We start from the raw sequence: 26,850 nt of genomic DNA, 5'->3' as shown, positions 1-26,850 counted from the left end.
ACGGCTGTTTCTTTTTCCTTTTCCCATTATACATTGCTTTCAAACTCAAGTCACAGTACTGTAGTAATGTAAATTGAGCGCATGCTGTGGAACCTTCGGCAAATGGATTCCTTTTACACTGTCGGAGGGATTTTAATGTAGGACCACACCAGTTTCCGGTTGTCATTCAGCGCTGCATGACGTTCTCCTAATCCGTTACAGTTATATTTGTTGTAAGTGACGTTTTACCAATATTGATTTTTATTCTACGGTGAATGTTTCTGAAGTCTTTGAAGTGCTTATATATATCGAGTTCCGTCGTGGCTCGATGGACATGATGGTTTGGTGTCACAGTGAGTTTGACCAAGCCGGTGCAGCTTCCTTACAATCAAATTACTTTCAGTCAGTTACCGCATAAATTTGATTTGTTTAGTTGTAATATTCAACATTACTCCAATTATGTGAACAAACTTTATTAATGTGCTTTACGTATATCGTTTGGTATGCACTAATACTCTCTTGTTCTTTCCTGTTTAAATGTATCTTTTTACAGGCTACCGGATTATTTGAGCAGCCATCATGACCCTATTTCATTTTGGAAATTGCTTTGCGTTGGCGTATTTCCCTTACTTTATAACATACAAGTGCAGCGGGCTGTAAGTTTCTCTTTTAAATCTGTGTCTAATCTTGATGCTAGGCATATACCGGTATGAAATTCTGTATGATAACCTTGAGCCAAAATATCACAGTTGCACGGTATCTCTCGGTATTGCAATTACCCAGATAGCAGACCGACACTGAATAAACGTCGATTTTTCATCAAAATCATCAGTATGGTTGACATCGAAAAGGTCAAGTGACGTTGAAACAACGTTGTTCTATGGTATGTCAAGCGATGTTCGGGTTAACGTTGTTTTATAGTTGATGAACTCATATTGACAAATAGTTGATTTATGATTGACCGGGAAATATGATTAAAAATCACTGAATTATGGATGAGTGGGCGTTTTGGTCGAAAACATAACATTGATTCAACGTTGTTCCAATATTATTAACAAACGAAATGACTTTTAGGTTTTGTAAGGATTTCAACGTTGAAACAACATTAATTGAGGGTGCAAAAGAGATGTTCATTCAATAATACAAGATCGACAGCGGAATGTTGATCCAGCATATTTTCAAAGTCGGTCTGCTATCTGGGTACAGCTCTAAAATGTGTTACATTGAGATATCTGGGTTTAAAAAAAAAGACTTTTTCTCCATTGAACAGGATTATCAGTTTTCAAGACATTTTAGCAAATTGTAACATAAGTATGATGTTAAGTTAAAATAAATATTGTAAATATAATTAAATAAATGCAGTCCTTTAGGTGAGCCTAAACCCACAGCTCAACATTATTACCATCAAAACAAAAATAATTGAATTATTTTCCATAAAAAGCACGTGTGTATGACTCATATTATGTTTACATTATACACACACTCTCCGTCTCGACTCAGACAGTTACCAAAGAGAAAAAAACAACACTTTTTACCACCGCTAGACACACTAACCACGCTGGAGTTAACTCTGGTAGCTGGTGGGAAACATTAATGACAGTGTTTACTGACCTTTGATTTTGTATAAATACGAATTCATATTGGAGCTATTGCCTCCTCGGCAGCCACCCTCCGCAAACATGTTTTACATGTTTGTTGGCCCTCCTCCTCTAAACCACGGTCGTATGCAACTTTTCTGGAGCCAAAGTATTCCCATACCAGCAATTTTGTTTTCTTTGATGGGGAAAAAAAGTTCAGGAATTTTACCTCCTCCAGCCATCATGGAGCACAGCTGACTCACTGACACTGAGCAACAACCGGTAGGGGAGGGTTGAGCCTAGCAGCTGTGAGGGATTTCTCCATGCATTTTTGGGACATAAAAATAGCTAATACGGAACCTTCGGGATGGTATGACGGAAAAGTTTTGCGGTTTTGAAACCATGACGTTTTCATACAACGGTATACCTTGAAATTGGTAATTGGCACGTCTACTTGATACAGCCATAGAACATGATTAATCCAATTATAATAGTAAAATTATTATGGCTCTATACAGTATATACTATTTAAAACAAAACAACTAAAAAAAATGTTCGATTAAAAAGGGTTAGGCAGAAAACCTCAGAGAATCAAAATTAGCAACACCCTTCTAAGAAGGTAGTTAATGAACTTTTTTAGTTTGGTTATGAGGCAACATTTTTGTAGAATCCTAAGGATTTTTTTTTGTATTAAACAGCAGTCAATATACATATTTATTTAATTTATTTGAGACCTCCCCTGATGTTTGCGCATGTACAGAGCAGTGATCTGGCACAAAATTTCCACAATGTTATCAGCGTTTCTTCATTATACAAATTAACCACATTTGAAAAATGCTTTACTGTTTATGATGTATCACATAGTAGCTATTTTGGTGCATGCTTCAGTTTCTTGGAGTAGAGACAAAAGGATCTACTAATCAGCTTAATGTCAGAGCTTTGTTAGGGTCTGCATAATCTTCTTGGCATTGTGCATATGTTGGTACTTTATGTTTAACACTAATATCGAGGCTTTTAAGTATTTTGCAAGAATTTAAGGCGCAGTTCAAACTTCTTTCCTGTGCTTTGTTTTTCAAATAACGTATCTTGTTCACCCTCTGTATCATATTGTTAGTTCTGAGTACAATGCTTTCTGGAGGTGTGTCCAAGCTGGAGCTACCTACCTGTTTGTCCAGCTCTGCAAAGTGAGTGAACTCTTTAGTTTAGCGCTCAACTTTAAGTAAAATATGACATTATTTATTCACAAGAACAGTGCATATTAATGTTATTACTTGCTGTAAAATATTCCAGAATTAGCCAAAAGGCTAGTTTACTTCTGTAGTCCTAGGCCAGATGTACATAGGCATAAGTATTAAGTGTCATATTCACTATATAGCACCGAAAATCTTGTTTTGAAAATCTTGCTAATGGTGCCTTCAAAACATTAAGAACCTCAGTGTGAATCATTTTTGTTGTTTTTGTGTATGCCAGATGTTGTTCCTTGCCACCTTTTTCCCCACCTGGGAAGGAGGAGCTGGAGTCTATGACTTTGTAGGGGTGAGTTACCAACTAACATCCCAACTGCTCACAAGGCAGAACATTGGGTATATTTACACCAAAGACAATATTCAAAACATTACATATTAACATTTATTAGGGCTGGGCGATATTGCCTTAAGTACTTATCACTGTATATTGCGTAGATTTACCTCGATAACTATAAATGACAAATGAACCCAAGCGGACGATGACATAATTTGAAAATCTTAATCATTGCATGAAATGCAAACTATTATTAGTTTCTTGTTTATTTATTTACCAGCTTTCAATTTAACATATTTTATAATAATAATAATAATAATAATAATAATGCATTTTATTTATAATGCACTTTACATTTGAAAAACAAATCTCAAAGTGCACATTGCCAAAAAAAGAAAAATAATAATAAATAAAATGAAAAAGACTAAGAATAAAAGAGTAAAAACAAAACAGACACAAGCACAGATCAAATCAAATACCAATCAGATAAAAGTAAGACAGTCAAATAAAATTAGCTACAATAAGCTTTTTTAAAAAGGTGAGTTTTTAGTCATTTTTTAAATGCATCCACCGTCTGCGGGGCTCTGAGGTGGTCTGGGAGGGCGTTCCACAGACTGGGAGCAGCAGCTGTAAAGGCCCTGTCGCCCATAGTCTTGAGCCGAGTCCTGGGCGGGAGTAGACGGTGCTGTTGGCCTGACCGGGTTCTGGCTAAAGTATGTGATGTGAGGAGTTCGGTGAGGTAGGTGGGGACTACACCGTGTAGAGAGTGATGGGTGTGAAGGAGGATTTTGAATTCAATACGGAGGTGAACAGGGAGCCAGTGTAGGGTTAACAATTGTACATGCAGTGTATACATGAAGTATATTAAAAGTATATTGTAAAAAATAAGCATTCAAGTATAAACATTTATAACGGCTTGTATGACAATGTACAGTTGTACCTCGAAATCTGATCGCTTCGACACACGATCTTTTCGACATCCGACAATAAATTTGACTTGCCATTTGTTTCTACATCCGACGACATGCTCGAAATATGACGATCTATGACAGGTCATATACGCATCCGTAAAATGGATCGACAATATGGCCGTTGAATGTCTACTCTTGACGGTCCTCCTCCGACCTCCGTTCGCCAGTCGTGATAAGTTAAGGTGACAATTATTATTGTGGTAACATCGCCAAAGAAATCGCCAGCTTCGTCAGGTTTCTAGCCATTTATTCCATCAACTTGTGCAACACAACACGCCTACAGTCCCCCGCAACTACCCATGTAAAGTGAAAAGTCCTCCCTCCCTCTGGCACGTCAACCACGCGGTGCGTTCAGGTATACCACGCAAAAATACATCTGCCACATTAGAAACCATTTCGTTACATTATTACAGGTATTATTACTGCTATTAAGATTCCAATTTTTATTCACAATTTACTTGTTTTGCTCTGTGTAATTGCTATTTGCAATAGTACAGCAGTATTTATTAAGGATTTAGTGCAGGTTTTCGGGCAGTGGAATGAATTAATGGAATTATAATGTATACTTATGGGAAAATCCTGCTTGACATACGAACATTTCGACTTACAAACTAGGTTCTGTAACGAATCTACTTCGTATATAGAGGTACCACTGTACAACATTATAAATATTGCTATGGTCACTGTGAAAAAATGTCAGACTCAGTGTAACACAAATGACTTACACCAAGAGATGCTTGAACAGTAAACTTCAAAGAGATGACCGAGTATCAAACAAGTTATTGTTTATGGCTGCTGTGACATGATTACTCAACACAAGTGTTTATTTCAAGGTTTCAGGTTTTCTCCCGCATTTTCTGAACTTCACCCACGCACACATGCATGCCACCCCCCCACACACAATAAGTTATCAGGCATGAAAATCTCTCACCTTTCAGCGAAATTCGCCGTTTTGAAGTCAAAAAGGGCGACCTACGTGAATTGTGTGGATCAGGGGAGAAAAGTTTTAAGGGGAGGTTGGGAGATTTTTTTTTTTTTTAATGTCGGACGCATAGTATGCAAGCAGGGAAAGCGGTACAAAGCCAAAAAAGCGCACCAGAGTAGCCAAAACATTGACTTATTGCTACGAAACAAAGGAAGGTACACTGTTGTTCTTTCTCTTCAATGGTAGTCTTGGCTGCACGTCGGCCGTGAATGAACACCTAAAGCGCCGTCACCCAGTTTGTAAGTCTATCTTAACTAAATAACGACATGTTTTATTGTATTTGCTAAGCCTGTCGCGATATGCAATAAGTCCAATTATTGGACGGTAAATAAAAATGAGGGCGGTAATTTTCACGGCTGCGTTTTATCGTCGCGTGCGTACGTGCATACATTCGTGCGTGCTTGTACACGTGCGTTTTGATGGCATTTGAGCCTCCAGTGGCCTATGCTACGAACTGAGTTCAACCTCCCCAGAAGTAATCCAGTTTACCAGCGGGTAACCAGAGTTGACAAAACCTGGTTGTCTAGTTTGTGGTCAGTCGGTGCTACGACGCTGATTATGAGGTTGATTAGTCGAACCTGTGTCAACCCAGTCAGAGTTACTGCGTGTTCACATAAAAGGGGGCGGAGACCAGAGTCAAACACTACTTGTGACGATGGCACGGGCACCTTACTTCACGGAGGAGGAATGCGCGATGATCATGCGGAGTTATGAGGAATTAAAATCCACCCTCACCGCGAAATCGAACATCGTTTCAGCGAGTAGAGCGCGACGGGTCTGTTGACAGCGAATTTACAGATCGTGTGATTTGTGAATGCGTCAATATGCCAGTTTACTTATGTCCATGCAAAGGAATAAAGCCTGCTGTCAGGACAATAAAATAAGATTTGGTACGTTAACAGTAAGAAATAATTTATCGCGCATCACCACATGAAGCAGGATAATTGTATGTTTAGTCCCATTGACTGTATGAATACATATGTCCTTTTTTTTTTTTTTTCCTTAGTTTGGGCCTAAAAATCAAGCCCGACCCGAGCCCGATCAATTAACTTTATTTGCAGGCCCAAGCCCGACCCGACCCCCCCCCCCCCCCCCCCCATAATTTTATGTTATCTTTGTGAGGACTCAGGAGAAGAAGGAAATGCGGGGATGCCATGCGTTGTTGCGTGAATTAAAGCCCGTCTTTTGTAACGAATTTTCACAGTTAAGATAAGTTTTTAACAGTAAGATGAGTATTCAATAAACATTTATATCTTTTATATTTGTGCGTCTGTCCTATCAGTGGATTTGACATTTAATTTAATCTCTTCCAGTTGGCAGAAAAAAACGCAAGTTTTCTCAATGTTTACATAGTCTACATATTTCTATGATTATTATTAACTCATTTACACAACGAAATAACGCTGGTAAAGTCCGTTAAATATATTTCTTGTATATGAGAGCAAAGCTCAGCATTCGTTTACATTCAGCAATTTCAACGATCAATTTGAAGCGTTTCCATACCCCACTTCGAATCGCACGGCATACAGTGTTCTTACGCAGATATTCAGCATCACCATTGGAATGCATATATTGTCCCTGGCGAAAGAGCGCACGGAAAGGCACACAATCTGCCCGTTTGTGAGGGCCTGACTTCGGCGGGTTACATTATAGTGACGTCCGCCTCGATCAGTTGGCACAGGTAAAGAATTCCCTCAGCTGAAAATCTATATCTTTCATGGAGAACATCTTCCGGGTACGCCAGCGGATTCTGGCGGTCTCCAAAAACCCGTGCCCTCTGAAGAGAGCCCCTCACAATCCGCGCGCCAATGTCGTATGGGTCGTCCAGGTACGCTGTCATTGTCAGGAGGACACGTCCGCGGAGTGCTGTTTAATTATATCGTGGTTAATTAGAATTCTGGGGTTAAGCAAGATCTAACTCTGAGACGACCAGGTTTGGCGTGTGGCGTGTGTTGTCATGGCAACACTTCTCGGTTCCAACATATCCACCTTTCGTAGTCTCGCTTAGCTGCGAACTTAGGTCGCACGTGATGAAGTTACTCTCGAAGTTACCCTGCTAAGCCAGAAAACTGGCTTCGTAGTATAGGCCACAGTTCCTTTCACAGAAGTTAATTGGTCATCAACACACCGTAAATTCAATCATACAAAATAAGGAAACACATGTATTAAACACTGTAAACTTTAGCATTGCTACATTGATGCTAATGGGGAAAAAAGACAACCTACTTTAGCCTGCTATAAAACATTGGCAGTCCTCTCTAAAATGCAAACTTGCGGTTAAAAGGTGACACTATAAACAGGAAAAATTGCTGCTTAACAGCATTTGAAACGAAAAAAATGAAAAAATAAAATTGACTACTGACACCTCATGCAATGACAAAAAGAGCTTTTTTTGCGGAGTGTAAATCCTCCGGTTCGCGGTTTAGCAAATACACTTCCGGCGAACATTTCAAAATAAAAGCATGTCATGTTCTTCATATAAATAACGATTTCTGGAGTTAATCCCACTTACTACAGAATTTAGATTATACACTAAGAATAGGTTTAAAATTACACCCTTTATGAAAAATCTGAGTGGCAATGATTATAATACTATTATATATAGTAGTATAGTATATTAGTATCAGAGATTTGTATTCAATTTTTCATGTACATAGATGAACAGAAAATTACAAACAAAATAATACAAGTGAAAAACAAAGACAAGAAAGAAGTATATTATTAATGCTAGATATTTTTAAAGAATTGTTTTAAATCATGTTGGAAAGGCGAAGTCAGTGTTCTGAATCTGTTTACATTCCATTTTTTGCACTGGTTAATGCTATAAGCCAGGGGTGTCCAAACTTTTTGCAAAGGGGGCCAGATTTGGCGTGGTAAAAATGTGGGGGGCCGACCTTGACTGACGTCCTTTACGTAGAACAATATATTTAAGCAAAATTTAGCAAGTCATTCAGTGTGTCACATTTGCTTTATTTTTTTAATGAATAATTTCAACAATCTCGCAACTAGCCTTTGCGGCGTTGTCTTTTGACACTCGGGCTCTTGCGAAATACTACTGCTGTGAAATTAAACTAGCTTCAAGTTGCTTCAATTTCTCGTTGCGTATCTTCCCTGTAATCTTGTCGTACATGTCGGCGTGTCTTGTTTGGTAATATCGCCTCACATTGAAATCTTTAAAAACAGCAACTGTCTCTTTGCAAATGAGGCAAGACACAGTTGTTGCATATTTTAGTGAAGAAATAGTCCAGTTTCCACCAATCCTTGAAGCGTCAGCCTTCACAGTCAACTTTTTTTAGTTGATTGTCGCCATTTTAGAAAATTGGAAGTAGAGGGTCACACGGAGTAATGTTGCTTAGCCCTTAAATACCTGCAACAGGAACCAATTATCAGAGAATCCCGAAATTTGAAAAATAAGGTCCTAATGAAACCTTTTTTTCAAATTTGTGAAAAGTCAAAATGAATATGTGTAATAAGCGCTCTAATATCTATAACCCATGCTAAATCATGTTTTTTTCTCATGGAACCTGCAGATGCATGTGTCGACTTGCATCCATCATTTTTTTTTCCCCAAAAAGAAATGTCAAAATTATAAATTAGTCTGAAAATCATGAATGAATATATGTATCAAATGCGATACATTTGGCAATAAAGGGTTAAAGTGCTGCTGCCTTTTAGTGGGTAAATGAGGAGCAGCATTTCGTGTGTAAGCTACTTCATATGCTGGTTGCAGTGCTGCTGACCAATTTATTAAGTCTGTGTGCGGGCCAGATGTTATTGATTTTATGACAGAGGCTGGGGGCCGGATGAAATTTGACCACGGGCCGCATTTGGCCCCCGGGCCGGACTTTGGACATGTCTGCTATAAGCATTTGACCTCACTGTTTATTTGTGATTTATTGTTGTTATTTACGTGTTTATTTGTACTTTAATAAATAATTTAAGTGTTTCAAAATGTTTTTGTGAATAAATAAGCATCATCAAAACATCATTGCTAAATTTTTTTTTTTTTTTTTTTTTTAAAAGGGGGGCGTGGACATTATTAGATTAGTCGACTACTCGTAAAAATAGTCGGCTGACTAATCAAGAGAAAATTAGTCGTTTGGGACAGCCCTAGTTGTACAGTGTACCGGAACATATTTGCTCCACAACCTTCTCACCTTTTTAACCACACCTCTGAAAAGGAAATAAATAAAGAAATAATTAATAACCCATGACTAGGCTTGTCGCGATAACATATTTTAGTGGGCGATAAATTCTTTCATAAATTATTGCGATATGCAATATTATTGCACCCTCCCCCCAAATTTTTTTTTAACCAATTTGCAATAACACAGTAAGAATATAGTATATATTAATAATACTAAGTAATATGAAGTACACCCATTTAAATGCAATAAACGTTTACTCTTAAATTCAAAAATACTTTTTAAGAAATCCCAAATAAAAACCAATACACCATGCCTCTTTTAAGTACACGACAACAATATCAATACCGCACAGAAACAGAATAAATAAAATGTCTTTTTCAAGGAAAGATAAAATTGCACTTCAATAGCCTAAGCATTTAGGCACAGAGGTATAAAGTTGTAGTTACACAAACAATTGCACTTCAACAACAACAGAGAAAAATAGATTCATTATGTATCAGTAAAAAAAAAAAGGCTTTACTAATAAGGCTAGGTTCATACTGCAGGTCTTAATGCGCAAATCCGATTTTTTGTCATGTCTGTTTTTTTGGCGTGCCTGTTCAGACTGCCTTTGTCCATGGAGCCCATTCAAGTATCACGCATACGCACTAATTTGCAGTCCAAGATGCGCTCAGCAAAGTGACCACATGCGCAGAAGCATCAAAACAAATTACACATATGCTAGCTGTATGTCATTCCAGGGTGATCATATTTTGATTTCCAAAAAGATGACCCAAATAAGAGACATTAATAATCCCTGTTTAGTCCTTTTTTCAAAGTTTATATGGACTGATAGAGCGCATACACGCACGCACATAAGTCTTGACTTGTGTGCGTGACGTGGCGTGGTGTGTCAGTTTGCCCCGTCTCGGCCATGTAAGCAATACTGAAATATTGCTCATTCGGCGCATAGAATTAAAATCGAAAATTGTCAGGCTTATCCTTTTCTTCATTAATTTTTTATGAACGTGTTCAAACCCGCTTCGTGCATAAAGCAGAGTTCAAGTTAGAAGCTAATGCACAGCTACATTGCTCCTGTCCTGCCTGCCGCTTTCGCTTGCTGATGTCATTGCTGCATGAATTCCGATTCCAGAGACTTGAAAGTTCAGACCGCCAGCCACATTCTGGAAAAATGTTGCTGAGATCGTATTTAGACCACATACGAAAGTTACCCAAATCGGATTTTAAATGGTCCAGTTCTATGCGACTTGTCACGTTCAGACCGTCAAGTTAATGCCTTACTCGAGTCGGAAAAACACGAAAAAATCGGATTCATGCATTAAGACCTGTAGTATTATGAACGTAGCCTTAGGCTAGGTTCAAATGAACATACCCATAAAAGAACATACCCAGAAGTCAATAAAACAGAATGAATCCTCATCACAGCATATTGCGCTGTTGGTAAAAAGGAAGACGAACTTTTAACAGCACGTCCGCTGCACATCTGCTGCACGCACGCGCTCGCACGCACATACGTCGATAAATCGCAGCGGGAAAATTACCGCCTTCATTTTCATTTACCGTGCGATAAATTGAATTATTGCGTATTGCGACAGGCTTATACTTAACGTGTTATACATGTTGTTATACATACTTGTTATACTTAACTAACTTTTGTGCTAATGAAAAATTCATGATTTTATGATGGCAGTAATGACACAAAATAAAGCAAGCACACAACGAAAAATAACTGTGGCCATTAAACAGTCATATTATAGGCTACACTGTCGAATTATGTATACTTTATGCTGAATGCTGAGCTGGTCACCGGTTTAGGAATGAGTTCCGTTCCTGCGATGTAACCCGGATTTCCGGGTAAGTCGGAATGAACCCTTTTAATACTTCAAAACACCCTTTAAAAAAACAAAACAAACAAAAAAAAAAAGATCCAAAACATGTATTCTACGTCATTGTACTGTCCTCGCCAAGACGTTGGAGCTAAGTCCTAGCTAGAGAGTGAGCTAAGCTCCGGTTTGCTGACTTTATTCAGCTGCTCATGACATCAGCACTTGCAAAATGAAACTAAAATGAAATTAAATCAGTCTCATCTTCAACAACAGCAATTCAAATTTGCATTTACAAGTAGCTGTTGATACAGCAATAACAAACATTAGCATGTATCAGTTAGCATCAGCACATCATCAAAAAACGTCACATAAACTCGCCCCAAGTATTTGACCACAATTGAAAACGCACAATAACCAATACAATAGGGGTTATATATGGCTGTCGCCTCTGGATGCTTCACAAGCAACAAATGTGCACGCAGGCTGTCACCTCTGTGTGCGCGTGTCGGGTGGGCGGCGCGTCTGTACATATGCTCGTTTCCTGGTCTACGCTTCCTGCGCCAAAATAAAAGAATGCATCACAAAACAAAAGTCAGGATGTAAATAAAAAAAAAAAAAAATGACGAGACTCAGGCGTCGTTAAGTCGAAATTGCGTAAACCGGGTCTGTGGTAATCCGGGGACTACCTGTACTTTCTTAAAGGGGAATGAGCATAGCCGAACAACACATAGTCAAAGCGGGCTGAAAGGACACATTTTTTCGTTTAATTGAAAAAACAAATTTATCGACATGGTCAAAATTATGTTGGCCATCGTGAACCATCTCGGTAATTATACATTTTCGATAAACTGCCCGGCTCTAACAAGTGTGCATTCATAAAGATAATTAGGTTAGCCTCTGGTAAGACTAAGTTGTCCATCCTCGTCATGCTTCCTATACTGTACTGCTCCACCAAGTGTCTTGTTTGTAAAGGGACACACCCTTTCCTACATAATGTACAGCAATGTAAGCAAACAGGAGAAATGATGTGGTGAACTTCAATGATCCATTTAAAAAAAATCTGTATCAAAATTAAATTTGTCCCGTGGTTCATGTTCCACCTGTGCCAAAGGTGTTTTGGCAAAACTTTGTTGTTATATCACTTCTTTTTACGTATTGGAGTTTGTCGAGAGGTTCATTATGAGGTGAAAACAGCTAAAGCTTTTCTTCCTGTGTGCGGCTGTCAGGAATTTATGAAATCAACAGTGGACCTTGCAGACCTTTTGGGATTGCATCTTGTCATGTCACGTAATGCTGGCAAAGGAGAGTACAAAATCATGGTGGCTGCTATGGGCTGGGCAACTGCTGAACTTGTAATGTCAAGGTAAACATCCTCTTTCCTTTAATAAAATGTCTGACTTAATTTTGTTCCATTTAAAGAAATTATTTTTCATTCAACCAGTGCCCGTACTGTGTTTATGTAGATGTCTTCCTCTGTGGGTCGGGGCCAGGGGGATCGAGTTTGACTGGAAATATATCCAGATGAGTTTTGACTCTAATATTAGTTTGGTGAGTGGCTGCCATTCATATTCTTTTCCACTTGGTGTCTCCTTTTCTCACTAATGTTTGTTCATGGCAGCACTGGCCACAAATGCATTTGAGCTAAAATGTCAAAAGTTTGTATTCCTCCTCTTTCTGCTTGTATGCAGGTCCATTATATTGCCATGGCAGCAGTAGTGTGGATGTTTACACGCTATGACCTCCCCAAGAGCTTTAGGCTCCCTGTTACTGTTCTTCTGGCACTCTGTGTCTATAAGTCCTTCATCATGGAGTAAGTGAACCCGTAAACACACTCATTGTTGCATATGTACAAAACAACACTTCAGAGGTCATGAGTTCAAATCTGGGCTCCAGCCTGGAGTTTGCATGTCCTGTATTTTTTCTCCCCGGATATTCCGGTTTTGTCCCACATCTCAAAATCATTATTGCTAGGTTGGTCAAAGACTTTTACATCAAGGGTCCCCCAAACTGATGCTAGAATGTAGTGTAGTGCCAGGGTAAGGCGTATATTATAGAATTGTATGAACAGATCAAACTAACCACCAGCAGGCTGGTACGTTTTTTTGTGTGTTGTAGTTGTCTAAGGTCTTGTTCAGACTGGCAGCCAAAATCTGATTTTTGGCCCATCCAGATAGGAATCGGATGGCTCTTTTGTCATCTGAACAGTCACAAAGCACATGAATTAGATTTTTGCCTGATGGTTTGAAACCACATACAGGATGTAGTTTCATCTGATATGGATAAGACTCTTCTCAGTCTGAACAGCTCAGATGGTTTTGACTGTCCGTGCCGTCACTCTATGCTGGATGACATCTTTCTTGCCACAGCAACCTGTCATGTGTGTCAATAATTTGACCCAGTCTGAACAGGCCTAGATCTAATTTGGACACATGCTAAAAATAGTGTAAACAGTCAGCCCTGAAAATCAGATTTGAGGAGGAACGAAGCCTAACTAGCGTGGCACAGTTATCAACAATAAATACTCTTATCAGCCAAGGGCGTAGGTTTAGTCTTAACATTGGTAGGGATTATCTGGCATAACCTGCATGTACAATTTTTGCTGGGGACTTGACATTAATAATTATCTATGCAAAATAAATGTCTTGACTTATACTGACTTTAAGTGTATTGGTTCAGCCTACACCGTTCATTTCAAACCTTTGTTTTCAAAAACTACTAAAGAAACATTTTTAAACCTTCCAGAAAAAATGTCCAAATTTTATGAGAAAATTTAAATTACATTATTTGAACATAACTGTTGTTGAAATGTTTTGGAGTGTGAATTTCGAAAGAATGCCTCACCCCGGTTGAAGCATGCGACTCACATTACCGTGAAGTTTTTCTCTTATCGGCTTGGTCAGATTCTAAACATAAATAATGATGCCAATCAGTTGATTTGCACTGAAACTAATGGCGTGTCTTCATGAGGCACCTGCAGCGCATTTGTTCCCAATGGAAGTCCAGCAGTGAATTAACTACTGATACCAACACCTACATATTAGATTATCAGTCTAAATTGAAATGCAGGTAGTGCCCGGGTTACGAACAAGTTCTGTTTCTACGCTGGCGACATAACCTGAATTTCCGCATAGCTCGGGATTAACCCTTTAACTACCCATTAACACCCCCTAAATCTCAAAATAACTATGCAAAAACGTGTGTTATAGTTCATGGTAATTAAAAAAAAGAAAAAGACTGGAGACAAAATGGCAGGGGAGACTCTGGCGTCGTAAAGTCAACATCTACCATACCGAAAGAACCCATGCATTGGAAGCTACAAATGGAATAAATACATATTATGTGTCGTTAACGTTAAGGTGATTATCTTCAATTTCACAAATCATTAGCGATATTGATATTTTTTTTCTCAGCTTACTGTGTGCGTCACAGTAAAAAAAATAATTTAAATCGCTGCTCAAACTTCCTGTCAGAGTGCATCTGACTCAATTGAAAACAGTAGTCTGGATTTGTTAACTTTTTCGTGCAACGCTTCGCAATTTGAAATTGAAAGTGGATCAATGGAGGAAGGCAAAAGTTCTCCATAACACCCTGCGGGAGGGAGGCAGGGTGGGAGAGAGAGCAACTAGGATTGATATCAACATCGAATCTCCGGGAGGGGTTAATGGTAAATATCTTACAGCAGAACAGAACAGCATGGATAACGATTGAAAAACTAATCATTTGTGCGCCATCCTTCAAAAATAATAAAACAGATTTTTACTGGTGTACTTTTGGTTGACACCAGGGCCGACAACGCTGGCTAAATCCTTAGTGTTTTGGTTCCATTGTCGTTGTTAATAACTCTTCACTGGCAACACGTCATTTGCCACTTGGTCAAAGCAGTTGTCAGTAAAATGTTTTGTTTAAAACAACAGAATGCTTACCAGCTGGTCCACTTTATGTGCTCAGTCCACTCAGCTCACTGCTTGGTTGGACGGGGGGGAAAAAGATAGAAGCTTATATCGACAGTGTCCTTGTTGGAGCAATTTCCTACAAAACATTTAATTACCATTGTTCCGTATACAACACGTGTTATCCATTTTCCAATAAAAATGATTGAATCTCCTGAAAAACCAACTAAAATGCTGGCCACCACTGGCCAACTGCGAAATGGGATTAAAACTGTTTTTCGCTTTTTTTGGTTCATTTTACAAACGGAGACTACAGGGTGTGGCTTAGTAAAGTCCAATCAAATCAAGTAAAGTAACTCCTGACATGATAGGAGGACTTTAAATACTCATAATAATAAATGGAGACGGAATGGTTTTTAACAATTTTTAGGAGCACGTCCTTATCTTGTCTTACGTTGATTTTAAGCTGTTTTTGAGAACCATCTAGGTCTGGGAGTAATGGGTGTGTGTTTGCTTCAGCCAAGCAGAGCTATACTTTATTACATTAAATACATTATTGATCAACCTTTGCTTGTCTCCTTTAAAGCAGATGCTGCAGCATTACTGTTACTGGATGAGTTGAGTGAATTTGCTGATAGCTAACGTGAGGCTTTGCAGCTGCTCAGCGCTTAACCTTAGCCTTTTGCCCTCGTCAGAATAGAATTTCATATTTTGCAAGTCACTGTGCTATTTTTAGCCAATTTTAGCGTCACTCTTCAGGCATCATTGATAGTTTACCATCCATACTCAACAACGTCTGATGTCAGTGAATGTATGCTTGTCCAAAATATGTGAGAGATGATTTGTCAACCTCTCCAGCCTTAATTGTCATTTCAGTGACAGAGCCCACAAGTCTCTGCAACCACCGCTAGGAGCATTTATTGCTAAATATTTGAAGCCCTTTTTTGTGGTGAAAGCTGGGATGACGTCGGACTGAAATATAGCCTGTGGGGTGTGCTAGCCAATGTAGTAGTTTGTTGCTCCTTGCTAGCTGTTTATTATTTTGTATGTTAAAACAGCATCAAATGTTTTTGCATTTCAAAAACAATGATATACACAAGTTTCCTGAGCAAAAATTGGCTGGCGCCATCTTTGACATTTTCTGCTATGGACTTCTGGTTTAGACATAACAACATGAAGTGTGGTTGAAGTAAGCAGTATGTAGATAAAGTTAAAATTGTTAATTCAAACCACTAAGCCTGTCGCAATATGCAATAATTCCATTTAGCGCACGGTGAATAAAAATGAAGGCGTTAATTTTCCTGCTGCGATTTATCGCCGTGCGTGCATGTTGTTGGGTGCGTCAGAAGTGCTGTTAAAAGTTCGGGTTCCTTGTTACCATCTACGCAATATGCTGCGACGAGGATTAAGGGCCCAAATACACCAGAGGCGTCTTCGTTCCGGCTTCAGTCAGGGTCCGGCAAAAATAGCGCCAAAGCCAATCTGTTCCCAATATATCATATTTTGGTCAATGTATACCGGCCGCGTCAGTGCTCCGGATTGACTGCGGATCATCTCCGGTGTGCCTGAGCCCGCCGGATGGTTTAGGCTGTTTTCTGTTTTTACCGGAGACGCAACAGTCAAAATGGGCGAAGCCGGGCCTGGAGTCAAGAGCCCAGTTGCTTATTCACGGTTTAGACTAGAGCTGAAACGAATACTCGAGTAACTCGAGATTAAAAACTGATCCAAATAATTTTATTCACCTCGAGGAATCGTTTAATTTTGCCAGCTCACGCGGTGCATTCAGGAACTCATGCAAATATCCCCACCATATTATAACCTGATATGTTACAATACATTTATTTTGAACACTGCAAAAACTCAAAATCCTAACTGGACTTACAGTTTAGACTAACTTAAAACTTAACTAGAACTTAAAAATGGCTTGACACAAATGGAAATTGAAACACGTTGGAAAAACATCTAACTTTTAAGTGATGTGTGTTATCAAGCGTAATGGCATTTTTAGGTAAGAAATTATATATTATAATATCTAAAAGTTTTTGGAGTGAAAGCAGTGAATTGGTCTTTTTTTTTTATTCTAGTCACATCTGAGATGAGTTTTTCCATGTATATTTATAATTGCTCTTTACCTAAAAAATGTTTTATCCAATTACTCGATTAATCGATAGGATTTTCAGTCGATTACTCGATTACTAAAATATTCGATAGCTGCAGCCCTAGTTTAGACACCAGCGAACATGGACAAAGAACGCTCCATCATGGAGGTGGAAAGTCACAAAGTGATTAATGATGCAGCAGATCATCATTATAAGGACAACATTTACAAAGGAAGCTGTACGGTGTCCTATTATGTGTGTTTTTCTGTCAATTATATCATATACACGACGTGCTGACAACTTAGTTTTTTATTAACGCACGGTGCTAACAACACTTCCTCAAACTGTGGCTCTCGGCACGCGGTGTCTGCCTCTCTCACTGCCACGTCACATGAACAAAACAACATCACCTTTTCGTGCGCTCCAGGGTGCCTCGGAAAACATCCAATCCGAATATTACGCATGGAACGCCGTAGCAGAAGCTATGCGGGCAAAAGTTTTTATTTGCCTAAATGCTTAAGTTATTAAGTGCAGTTTTATTTTTTTCTTGAAAAAGACATTTTATTTATTCTGTGTGGTGTTAATATTGTTGTCTTTTACTTAAAAGAGGCATGGTCTCTTGTTTTTAGTTGTGATTTTTTAAAAAGTACTTTTGAATTTAAGAGTAACATTTATTGCGTTTTAAATGGGTGTACTTGATCTATTAATACATACTGTATTCTCACTGTGTTATTGTAAATAGGTTTACATTTTGGGGGGGGGGGCAATAATATTGCATATCGCAATAATTTATGGGATAAATTATCGCCCCCCAAAATTTTTTATCGCAACAGGCCTACAAACCACAGGAATCTACAGAATCTCCAAAAGTCGATTCAGCACGATGTAGATGAGGCTCCGGGACTTTCTGTGCTGTGCGTGAACTCTTTAAAGCAGCTATATATGGTTGGAAGTGGAATGTTTTGATCAGCAACCAGCTAGTAGCTACAAAGCGCCAGTGTGGATCTACCTTGCCATACGCCTTAGATCGAAACCAGCAGCTGACGATAAGTTAAGGATGTGCTTTAAACCTAAGGATCTTCCTAAAAGATCGTGTGTTCTTATCGCTATGTGGATCGTTTGTGGACAAATACTAAGAATCTGTGCAGTCTGTGTTAACATGAGGTGTACACGGCCACTTGAGTGACCAAAATGAGCTAGAATTACAAATAATATTACAGATGCCGAATACACAAGGGCTGACACAGATTTTTTTGTTACAAGGAAATACTTCAAGGTATTTTTCATCTAGTGAGATTAGTTATGGTATTATGAGCTCATCATACATGTACATATAAACACAAAGAGTATGTTATTCTTTTTTATTGCAGATATTGATCGCAATAAAACTTTTTGGACAACATGATTCAATTTGTTTTATTTAAAACAATTGGTGCATGTGCAAAACAGGTCAATAAATCACAATTTTGTTCTTTTGTAGAAAAAAATTAATGAAGGTGGAGCATAAATCGAGCTTTCCATCATGAAGATAGAATGCACTTAGTCATGATATATGTCCATCAACATAAATGTTGTTGTGAATCACATCAAGTTGTCTTCCCTTGCATAAAAGAGTTTTCCACCTGTAAACAAACGAACAAGAAAACGTGTAACCTGTTACTACTTTGTGGTGGCACGGTCTTCCTTCACAAACAAAAAAATTCCCGTATTCATATATCAGGACACATTCAACTTTGTTGCTCTGAAGGTAGATACTGAATGCCTCGGAGCTTTTTTAGGTCTCTGTTTGCGTTTCCATCCACAGCCATTAAATCAATAAAATACAAACATATTTTGGTTGTGGTGACTCTTAGCCATTTCTTCATGTTGTCCTCCCATGCCGTGATTATGCCAAATGGATACTGTATTTCCAAATTCTTTTTTGATAGATTTTGATGAGTGATGCCACTAGCTCCATTGTTTTTTGGTTGGAGAATGTGGAAAACGAAAGTCACGAGCAGAAATGCGGAAGTACCTCGGAAACTTGCCTATAGGTCCAACTAGTTTGTGGCGTTGTCAGCCTCTCACAGTTAACTAACCCTAAGTCCATCACCGTCAATGGCACTAATACAGTGCCTTGCAAAAGTATTCGGCCCCCATGAACCTTGCAACCTTTCGCCACATTTCAGGCTTCAAACATAAAGATATAAAATTTTAATTTTTTGTCAAGAATCAACAACAAGTGGGACACAATCGTGAAGTGGAACAAAATTTATTGGATAATTTAAACTTTTTTAACAAATAAAAAACTGAAAAGTGGGGCGTGCAATATTATTCGGCCCCCTTGCGTTAATACTTTGTAGCGCCACCTTTTGCTCCAATTACAGCTGCAATTTGCTTGGGGTATGTTTCTATCAGTTTTGCACATCGAGAGACTGACATTCTTGCCCATTCTTCCTTGCAAAACAGCTCGAGCTCAGTGAGGTTGGATGGAGAGTGTTTGTGAACAGCAGTCTTCAGCTCTTTCCACAGATTCTCGATTGGAATCAGGTCTGGACTTTGACTTGGCCATTCTAACACCTGGATACGTTTATTTTTGAACCATTCCATTGTAGATTTGGCTTAATGTTTTGGATCATTGTCCTGTTGGAAGATAAATCTCCGTCCCAGTCTCACGTCTTGTGCAGATACCAACAGGTTTTCTTCCAGAATGTTCCTGTATTTGGCTGCATCCATCTTCCTGTCAATTTTAACCATCTTCCCTGTCCCTGCTGAAGAAAAGCAGGCCCAAACCATGATGCTGCCACCACCATGTTTGACAGTGGGGATGGTGTGTTCAGGGTGATGAGCTGTGTTGCTTTTACGCCAAACATATCGTTTTGCATTGTGGCCAAAAAGTTAAATTTTGGTTTCATCTGACCAGAGCACCTTCTTCCACATGTTTGGTGTGTCTCCCAGGTGGCTTGTGGCAAACTTTAAACGAGACTTTTTATGGATATCTTTGAGAAATGGCTTTCTTCTTGCCACTCTTCCATAAAGGCCAGATTTGTGCAGTGTACGACTGATTGTTGTCCTATGGACAGACTCCCCCACCTCAGCTGTAGATCTCTGCAGTTCATCCAGAGTGATCATGGGCCTCTTGGCTGCATCTCTGATCAGTTTTCTCCTTGTTTGAGAAGAAAGTTTGGAAGGACGGCCGGGTCTTGGTAGATTTGCAGTGGTCTGATGCTCCTTCCATTTCAATATGATGGCTTGCACAGTGCTCCTTGAGATGTTTAAAGCTTGGGAAATCTTTTTGTATCCAAATCCGGCTTTAAACTTCTCCACAACAGTATCTCTGACCTGCCTGGTGTGTTCCTTGGTTTTCAAAATGCTCTCTGCACTTTAAACAGAACCCTGAGACTATCACAGAGCAGGTGCATTTATACGGAGACTTGATTACACACAGGTGGATTCTATTTATCATCATCGGTCATTTAGGACAACATTGGATCATTCAGAGATCCTCACTGAACTTCTGGAGTGAGTTTGCTGCACTGAAAGTAAAGGGGCCGAATAATATTGCACGCCCCACTTTTCAGTTTTTTATTTGTTAAAAAAGTTTAAATTATCCAATAAATGTTGTTCTACTTCACGATTGTGTCCCACTTGTTGTTGATTCTTGACAAAAAAATTAAATTTCATATCTTTATGTTTGAAGCCTGAAATGTGGCGAAAGGTTGCAAGATTCATGGGGGCCGAATACTTTTGCAAGGCACTGTATATGATAATTCACTGCCAACCCTCCTAGCTCAAATGGATTGGACGTCCATCACAATTATTGGCAACATCAGAGTACACTGTTTTGACATTGGGGTGATGATCTACTTGCGAATAATTTGGTGTTAGATTGAATATGTCACTAACATGTAGTCCCATTAATTGAATGGGGCCTGAAATTTTTTCAAAGTGAGCTTTAATGTCTTAAATGCCATACATGGGTTATTCTTAAGCCTGCAGGTAACATATTTTGCTAAATGTGTACTAAATGTCTTTCTAGCAACATAATTGCTAACTTTTGTTTTTATGTCTGTATGTGCAGATTGTTCATCCACGCCTTTCTCTTGGGCAGCTGGACCGTGTTGTTGGTGAAAGCTGTGCTGACCGGAGCCATCTCTCTCTGCTCACTTTTCCTCTTTGTCACCCTGGTGCACAGTAACTAAGTCTAAAACTAACTATTGACTGTTCTTACATCTAAACAACCAAGTGGTACCATATTTTTTTAACTTTAAGTCACACCGAAGTAAAATAAGTTGCCAGCCAAGAAATGTACAATGAAAGGGGGGTGCATACATGTACATAAGTCAAACTCATCAGTCACAGTTAATGAAACATATTAGCTTTTAATTTGACTATAGCCTAAACAATACAACATAACTCAATTACCAAACTCTTTGTCTCACTCTAAATCACTACCATGAAAGGCTTCTTCATTATCATGTAGGCCCAAACAAACTGGAAAAAAAAAGTGTAATTTATAGTCCAGTAAATATGGTAATTAAACCACTTCAGGCTTTTTCAGGACTTGCAATGGAGCTTGGTTTATTTTATTTTTGTGGTGAATGTGTGTTACATCAGACGAAATTTTCATTTATATTGACTGAAATGCTGAGATTTTGTTATAATGTGTACAATTTTGAATCATGTTAACAAATTAAGCCTTCATATGTAACACACGTGTTACGCCTTTTGTATTGAATATCAACACATGCATTGTCCTCATATGGATACTTAAAAATATAATTTTATTTATATACAATAACTAAAAAAAAGTAATTCATTATAAACTGAGAAATAATCATTTAAAAATTCTTTCTCTTTCACATCACACTTCAATCGAAATCTGGTCTGGATGTGATTAATACACAGCAGAATTTGCTTGATGGCCTATTCTACCTTAGTTATGTTGTTATAAGATTTTGTAAGATGACATTCCTATGAAATCTAAATAAATGTGAATTTGAGTTTTTGTTATATTCTCTTGATATATTTAACTGCAGGTTTTGGTGGATATTGTTGTACGTGGCTGTCTACATCGTTCGTGGCAAAGCTGGGTACACTACACACATACTGATAATTGGGCTGAATGTGAGCATGTTTCCGGGAAGGATAAATGTTGAAATGTCTTAAATGTTAAACCTGTTCAGTATACATGATTGCAAATCGTTACACACGCCAAATTGTGTTTTCTTAATGGATTTTTGTTTTTTAAAATATCTGCTCCATTAAATGGCCACAACATCAGATAAACCTATACACTTATTACAAGTGTTTTCTCAATCAATTTGTACTTAATCCTAACAAGCCTTATTGCCTTTTGTTATGTTATTTCTTGCAAATCCTCACCCTTCTATATAATTTAACCTGAGTATTTAATTCTGTACAAAAGCTCAACATCCTGTGCACCAATTCCTGAGAAAACTATCGCCCAGTTCTCACAAGTACAGTGTTACACTTCTCTGAGGGAGAAAGAAGAATAGATCTGCGAGTACTTGCACAATGAAGGATGGAGCATTATATCAGTTTATATTCTCTGCATTATTTACTCTTGCTTCAATGCCAAGTGGTGTTTTTGCAGTACAGTACAGTTTACATTTTAGCAGAACCCTGCCACAAGTGTTTCACTGTTATACCCAGATTTGTCATGCTCTATGCCAGGGGTCATCAAATACAAATCTTGAAGGTCCACAATTTTTTTTTTTCATACAAGCATGATTCCATTTATTAATGTCGGTCAAATACAAGCCAGGTCGAAGGTGGTAAAGGTGGTTTTCTTTTGACCAAACAAAAATACAGTGCACATTCTGATTAAATAAAAATGAATTAACAAAACATTTTCTTAACTTAAAAATACACAAAAACATGGAAGTACAATGTTTACACATGCACACTAAATAATTCACAAGATCTGTCATTAACGTGCAAACATTAACTTATGACAGTACATTTTGTATCTGTAAAACACTGCTGGACAAAAAACGTGCAAGTAGCACAGTACATGTTCACATGTACAGAACATAAATGACAAGTTCTGTCGTTAAGGTGCAAACATAATATTTATTGACAGTAACTTTAACTGTGAAACACTGCTCAATGAGGAAAAAGGCATTTGGGGGTCACAAAACCATTTACTCACATCATCAGCCAGTACTTCAGTGCGTCTTGTGGTTGATGAATCTGAGAGTGAGATTTGTTTGATTTTTGTGGTCATTTCCGCCTTTTCTTTTCCATCGAACATTGCTGCCATCTCTTCAGTCATACACACTTTTATTATTTCTCCATCAGAGAACGGCTTATGTTTGGCCAACAGCCACAACACTGAGTGGGCACTCCATTGCAATTTGTTGTTGTGTCATAGATTTAACAATAACCTTCCTTGACTCTTGATATGACTGCTTCAACCTGTTAATTTCTTGCCTTCTCACTTCTGATTTAGAAGGGAACTTTTCTTTAAAAGAGCTGTGCTCTTTAACATAATGGTGTTTCACATTTTCGTTTTTCATTACAGCAACTGTCTTGAAGCATATTAAGCACATAGGTTTGGTACTTGCAGTTAGTAAAATGGAAGCATATTTGTCAGCCCATCCCTCATTAAAACGGCAATTTTCGTTGTTCACTTTTCTTCTCTTGGTCAGCTTTGAGCATGCCATTGTGTAAGATTTGGTCTTATACTGGTGGCAAACAGAAAACAAACAGATTGCAAAGTGCCGGGTACAACTCGTGTTTAACACAGCTGCGGTACGTCCACTCTAGCTAACTAGCAGGATGCAGGCTCTTTCGGCCAATCAGCGCATTCATGCACGCTCTCTCAGCCAATCAGCGCATCCATACAGGCTCTCTCAGCCATTCAGCGCATCGTTGTCTTAGAGATGACAGAAGTGGGAACATGGAAGATATTTGACTAAAAATGAAACAATTTAGCGATAGAATAGTAGGGCATAGCGATAGATCGGCGATTCATACAAATAATATATCCTAAAAAATAATTCTAGCAAGCAAGATGGCGCCGCCGGCAGGCCGTTCCGCTGCAGTCTCGCCGCGAGCTAAACCTGAAATCTACCGAACAACCAGCGGTAAAACTATAGTAGAGGACGAACTGCTCAACTTCCTCGTCATAAAAATGAGAACTCTGGGCCATGATGATACTGTCATGTCGGCCACAAGCTATTTCAGCACGGAGTGGATCGAGTCTTCCAAGAAACTTTTGTTTGAGCTGTGCCCTTCCACCACGCAACGCTGTGTCTCACAAAAAGGACCGCAAAAAGACTCGAACAATATTAAAGCCTGTCTGAGGTTACTAAACGAATATGGGGACAACATACCACGCTTTGTGTCATATCACCTGGACGAGCTACCGCCTATCGGCTACGATCACATTGACGTCTCTTCACTACTGGGACGGATACAACAGCTGAACTCGGACATGACCGGGGTGAAAAGTGCCATCGAGGCTCAAACGAGCGCTTGTGAAAAGCTGCGAGATGTGACTGTATCACTTGCCAGTCGGGTATCTGCGATTGAAGCCGTGCATAACGTTAGCCAGAATGGCTACCCACAACCGGATGCCGTTGTGGCAACAACAACGAATACCATCGACGTGCAGGAGCAAGCGGACACCGACACTTCACGTCCACAATGGTCCGAGGTGGTAAGAAGACGGCAGCAGAGACCAACAGAAACTCCCGAACTTGGAGGAGCCGCCAGACCCGAGGCTCGGACCGGTGGGGCGCCTGCCAGACGGGAGAGGAGGAAGCTGGGGATCGTCGGCACCGGTGCGTGCTCTACCATCGCGGTGGTCAAAACTAAGTTGGTGAACATCTTCGCCACTAGGTTTGACCCTGAACTTGACGCCAATACACTTAAGGATTACTTGGCTGAGAAAAAGGTTCGAGTGGTCATCTGCCGGAAGATCGCGACCGCCCAGACCAGATTCAGCTCCTTTCAGGTAACTGCGGAGTGTACGGAAGTGGCTGATATGTATGATCCGGGGCTATGGCCAGCTGGGACGTTTATACGCCGCTACTTTGAGCCTAGAAAGCCCATAGTCTCTCCAGCCGAGGATGATCGGATGCCGGGTATAGCTGCCCCAGCGCTCGTATCCGCGTAACTATGATACGGATTGTGTCCTATAATGCGCGTGGCCTGCGCGTTGGGCAAAGTGCAGCGGACAAATCGCGACGTATTGTTGTAGACAAGCTATTAGAGGAGTGTGATATTCTCTGCTTACAGGAGACATGGTTAGCCAAACAAGAACTTGATGGGCTAAATGCGCTGCATCCAAACTTCCACGGAGCTGGAGAGTCAACGACCGATCTCAGGGACAAGTTCGTGCGTGGGAGAATACCTGGGGGCGTAGCAATACTGTGGAGTTGCACACTTGACCCAGTTGTGTCAGTGTTAAGACTTGATGTTGACTGGGCGATAGCCATTGAGTTTAAAAGCACGGAGAGATCATTTATTATTATTAATATCTACACGCCTTATGAGTCATATAGCAATGTGGACGAATACTGTAACAGACTGGCGTGTATTAATGCTTTTATTGACAGATGTGGCTCAACCAGCGTGTTCTTGGTAGGGGATTATAATGCAGACATCTCTGATGGGTCTTCCAATTTTGCGAAACTTTTGCTACACTTCTGCAATGATAATAGCCTGCTTATCTCCAGCAAACTGTTATTGCCTGCAAACAGCTACACGTACATTAGTGATGTGTGGCATACTGTATCTTGGCTTGATCACTGCGTATCCACGGCAGATGCCCATGCCTCACTGATGAGTATGAAAATTTGCTACGATCTAGCTACATCTGACCATATTCCGTTATTAATGTGTGTCAAAGTGGAGAAAATACCAATGATAAGCGCAGACGAAAGCAGAGCCAGCTTTAGTAAACTTAACTGGTCAGCCCTAACAAATGAGATAATCAGCAAGTACACCTTAAAAACGGATATGTTGTTAGATTCCGTGTTATTACCAAAGCAAACTCTACTATGTTGCGATATAAATTGCAAAAACATACAGCATCGCAAAGATTTGTGCAGCTTGTATGATTTCATCGTTAAATGCCTATATGACTCTGGTAAAACTTTACATAATAACAATAATGGGCAAATTCATCATGCCAAGCCTGGATGGAATTCTTATGTGGTTGAACTTCACTCAGCAGCTAGGCAAGCCTTTAAAGAATGGGCGGCATCTGGCAGAATTAGATGTGGGCCTCTTTTTGAGAATAAAAAGCGCACAAATGCTAGGTTTAAGCTTGCTGTACGTTTTATTAGTAGGAATGAGGCCAGTATGAGGGCAGACTCCCTTGCTGGTAAACTTAGTAATCATAGATACTGTGACTTTTGGAAAGAGGTGAAAATATTGAATAATTGTAAAGCTCCCTTACCTTTTAACATTAACGGAGTATGTGGCTCTAATAACATTGCGGAATTATGGAGACAGCACTACTATGAGCTGTTTAACTGTATTAAGAGTGATATATACATACCGGATAATGTTGACCTCAGTGAGATTTTAGTGATAACCCCGGATGAAATCCACAAAGCTATTACTGAACTAGAAAACAATAAGGCCGGTGGTGCCGATTGTATTACAGCTGAGCATTTAAAACATGCCAGTCAGAAAATAATCCCTCTTCTTGCCTTGTGTTTTTACGGGTTTTTTAAGCATGGCATCTTACCTGACTCTATGATGGCAGTACAACTTGTGCCTATCTTAAAAGACAAGGCTGGTAAAATCAATAGTAAAGATAATTACAGACCTATTGCCCTGGCCAGTGTGCTCTCTAAAGTTCTAGAGTCAATCATACTGGGCAGAATTGTTTCATT

The 26,850-nt window shown here is 39.3% G+C and overlaps 1 protein-coding gene across 2 annotated transcripts; it reads left to right on the top strand.

Annotated features, from left to right (window-relative positions):
• The first annotated feature begins 101 nt into the window (after positions 1 to 101).
• On the top strand, positions 102 to 23,609 carry tmem147 (transmembrane protein 147). Of its 2 annotated transcripts, none has more exons than XM_057835141.1 (8): positions 102 to 212; positions 533 to 635; positions 2,671 to 2,740; positions 3,027 to 3,092; positions 12,234 to 12,370; positions 12,471 to 12,555; positions 12,696 to 12,817; positions 21,057 to 23,609. In XM_057835141.1, exons 2-8 carry the CDS (start codon positions 559 to 561, stop codon positions 21,175 to 21,177), a joined length of 678 nt encoding a protein of 225 aa, XP_057691124.1. In that variant the 5' UTR covers positions 102 to 212; positions 533 to 558; the 3' UTR covers positions 21,178 to 23,609. The 2 variants fall into 2 exon arrangements, with proteins under 2 accessions (XP_057691124.1, XP_057691125.1); XM_057835142.1 differs by having other exon boundaries at positions 208 to 332.
• Positions 23,610 to 26,850: the final 3,241 nt, after the last annotated feature.

Source organism: Corythoichthys intestinalis, chromosome 4 (genome assembly GCF_030265065.1).
Source record: "Corythoichthys intestinalis isolate RoL2023-P3 chromosome 4, ASM3026506v1, whole genome shotgun sequence".
Classification (NCBI taxonomy): Eukaryota; Metazoa; Chordata; class Actinopteri; order Syngnathiformes; family Syngnathidae; genus Corythoichthys; species Corythoichthys intestinalis.
This window is presented reverse-complemented; position numbering and strand designations above follow the sequence as displayed.

Excerpts from the sequence above, each read along its gene's own strand:
- tmem147 (XM_057835141.1), top strand. The coding sequence starts at position 559 with ATGACCCTATTTCATTTTGGAAATTGCTTTGCGTTGGCGTATTTCCCT. Across the intron at positions 12,371-12,470 it reads GCTGAACTTGTAATGTCAAG|ATGTCTTCCTCTGTGGGTCG; the intron begins GTAAACATCCTC and ends GTGTTTATGTAG. Across the intron at positions 12,556-12,695 it reads TTGACTCTAATATTAGTTTG|GTCCATTATATTGCCATGGC; the intron begins GTGAGTGGCTGC and ends GCTTGTATGCAG.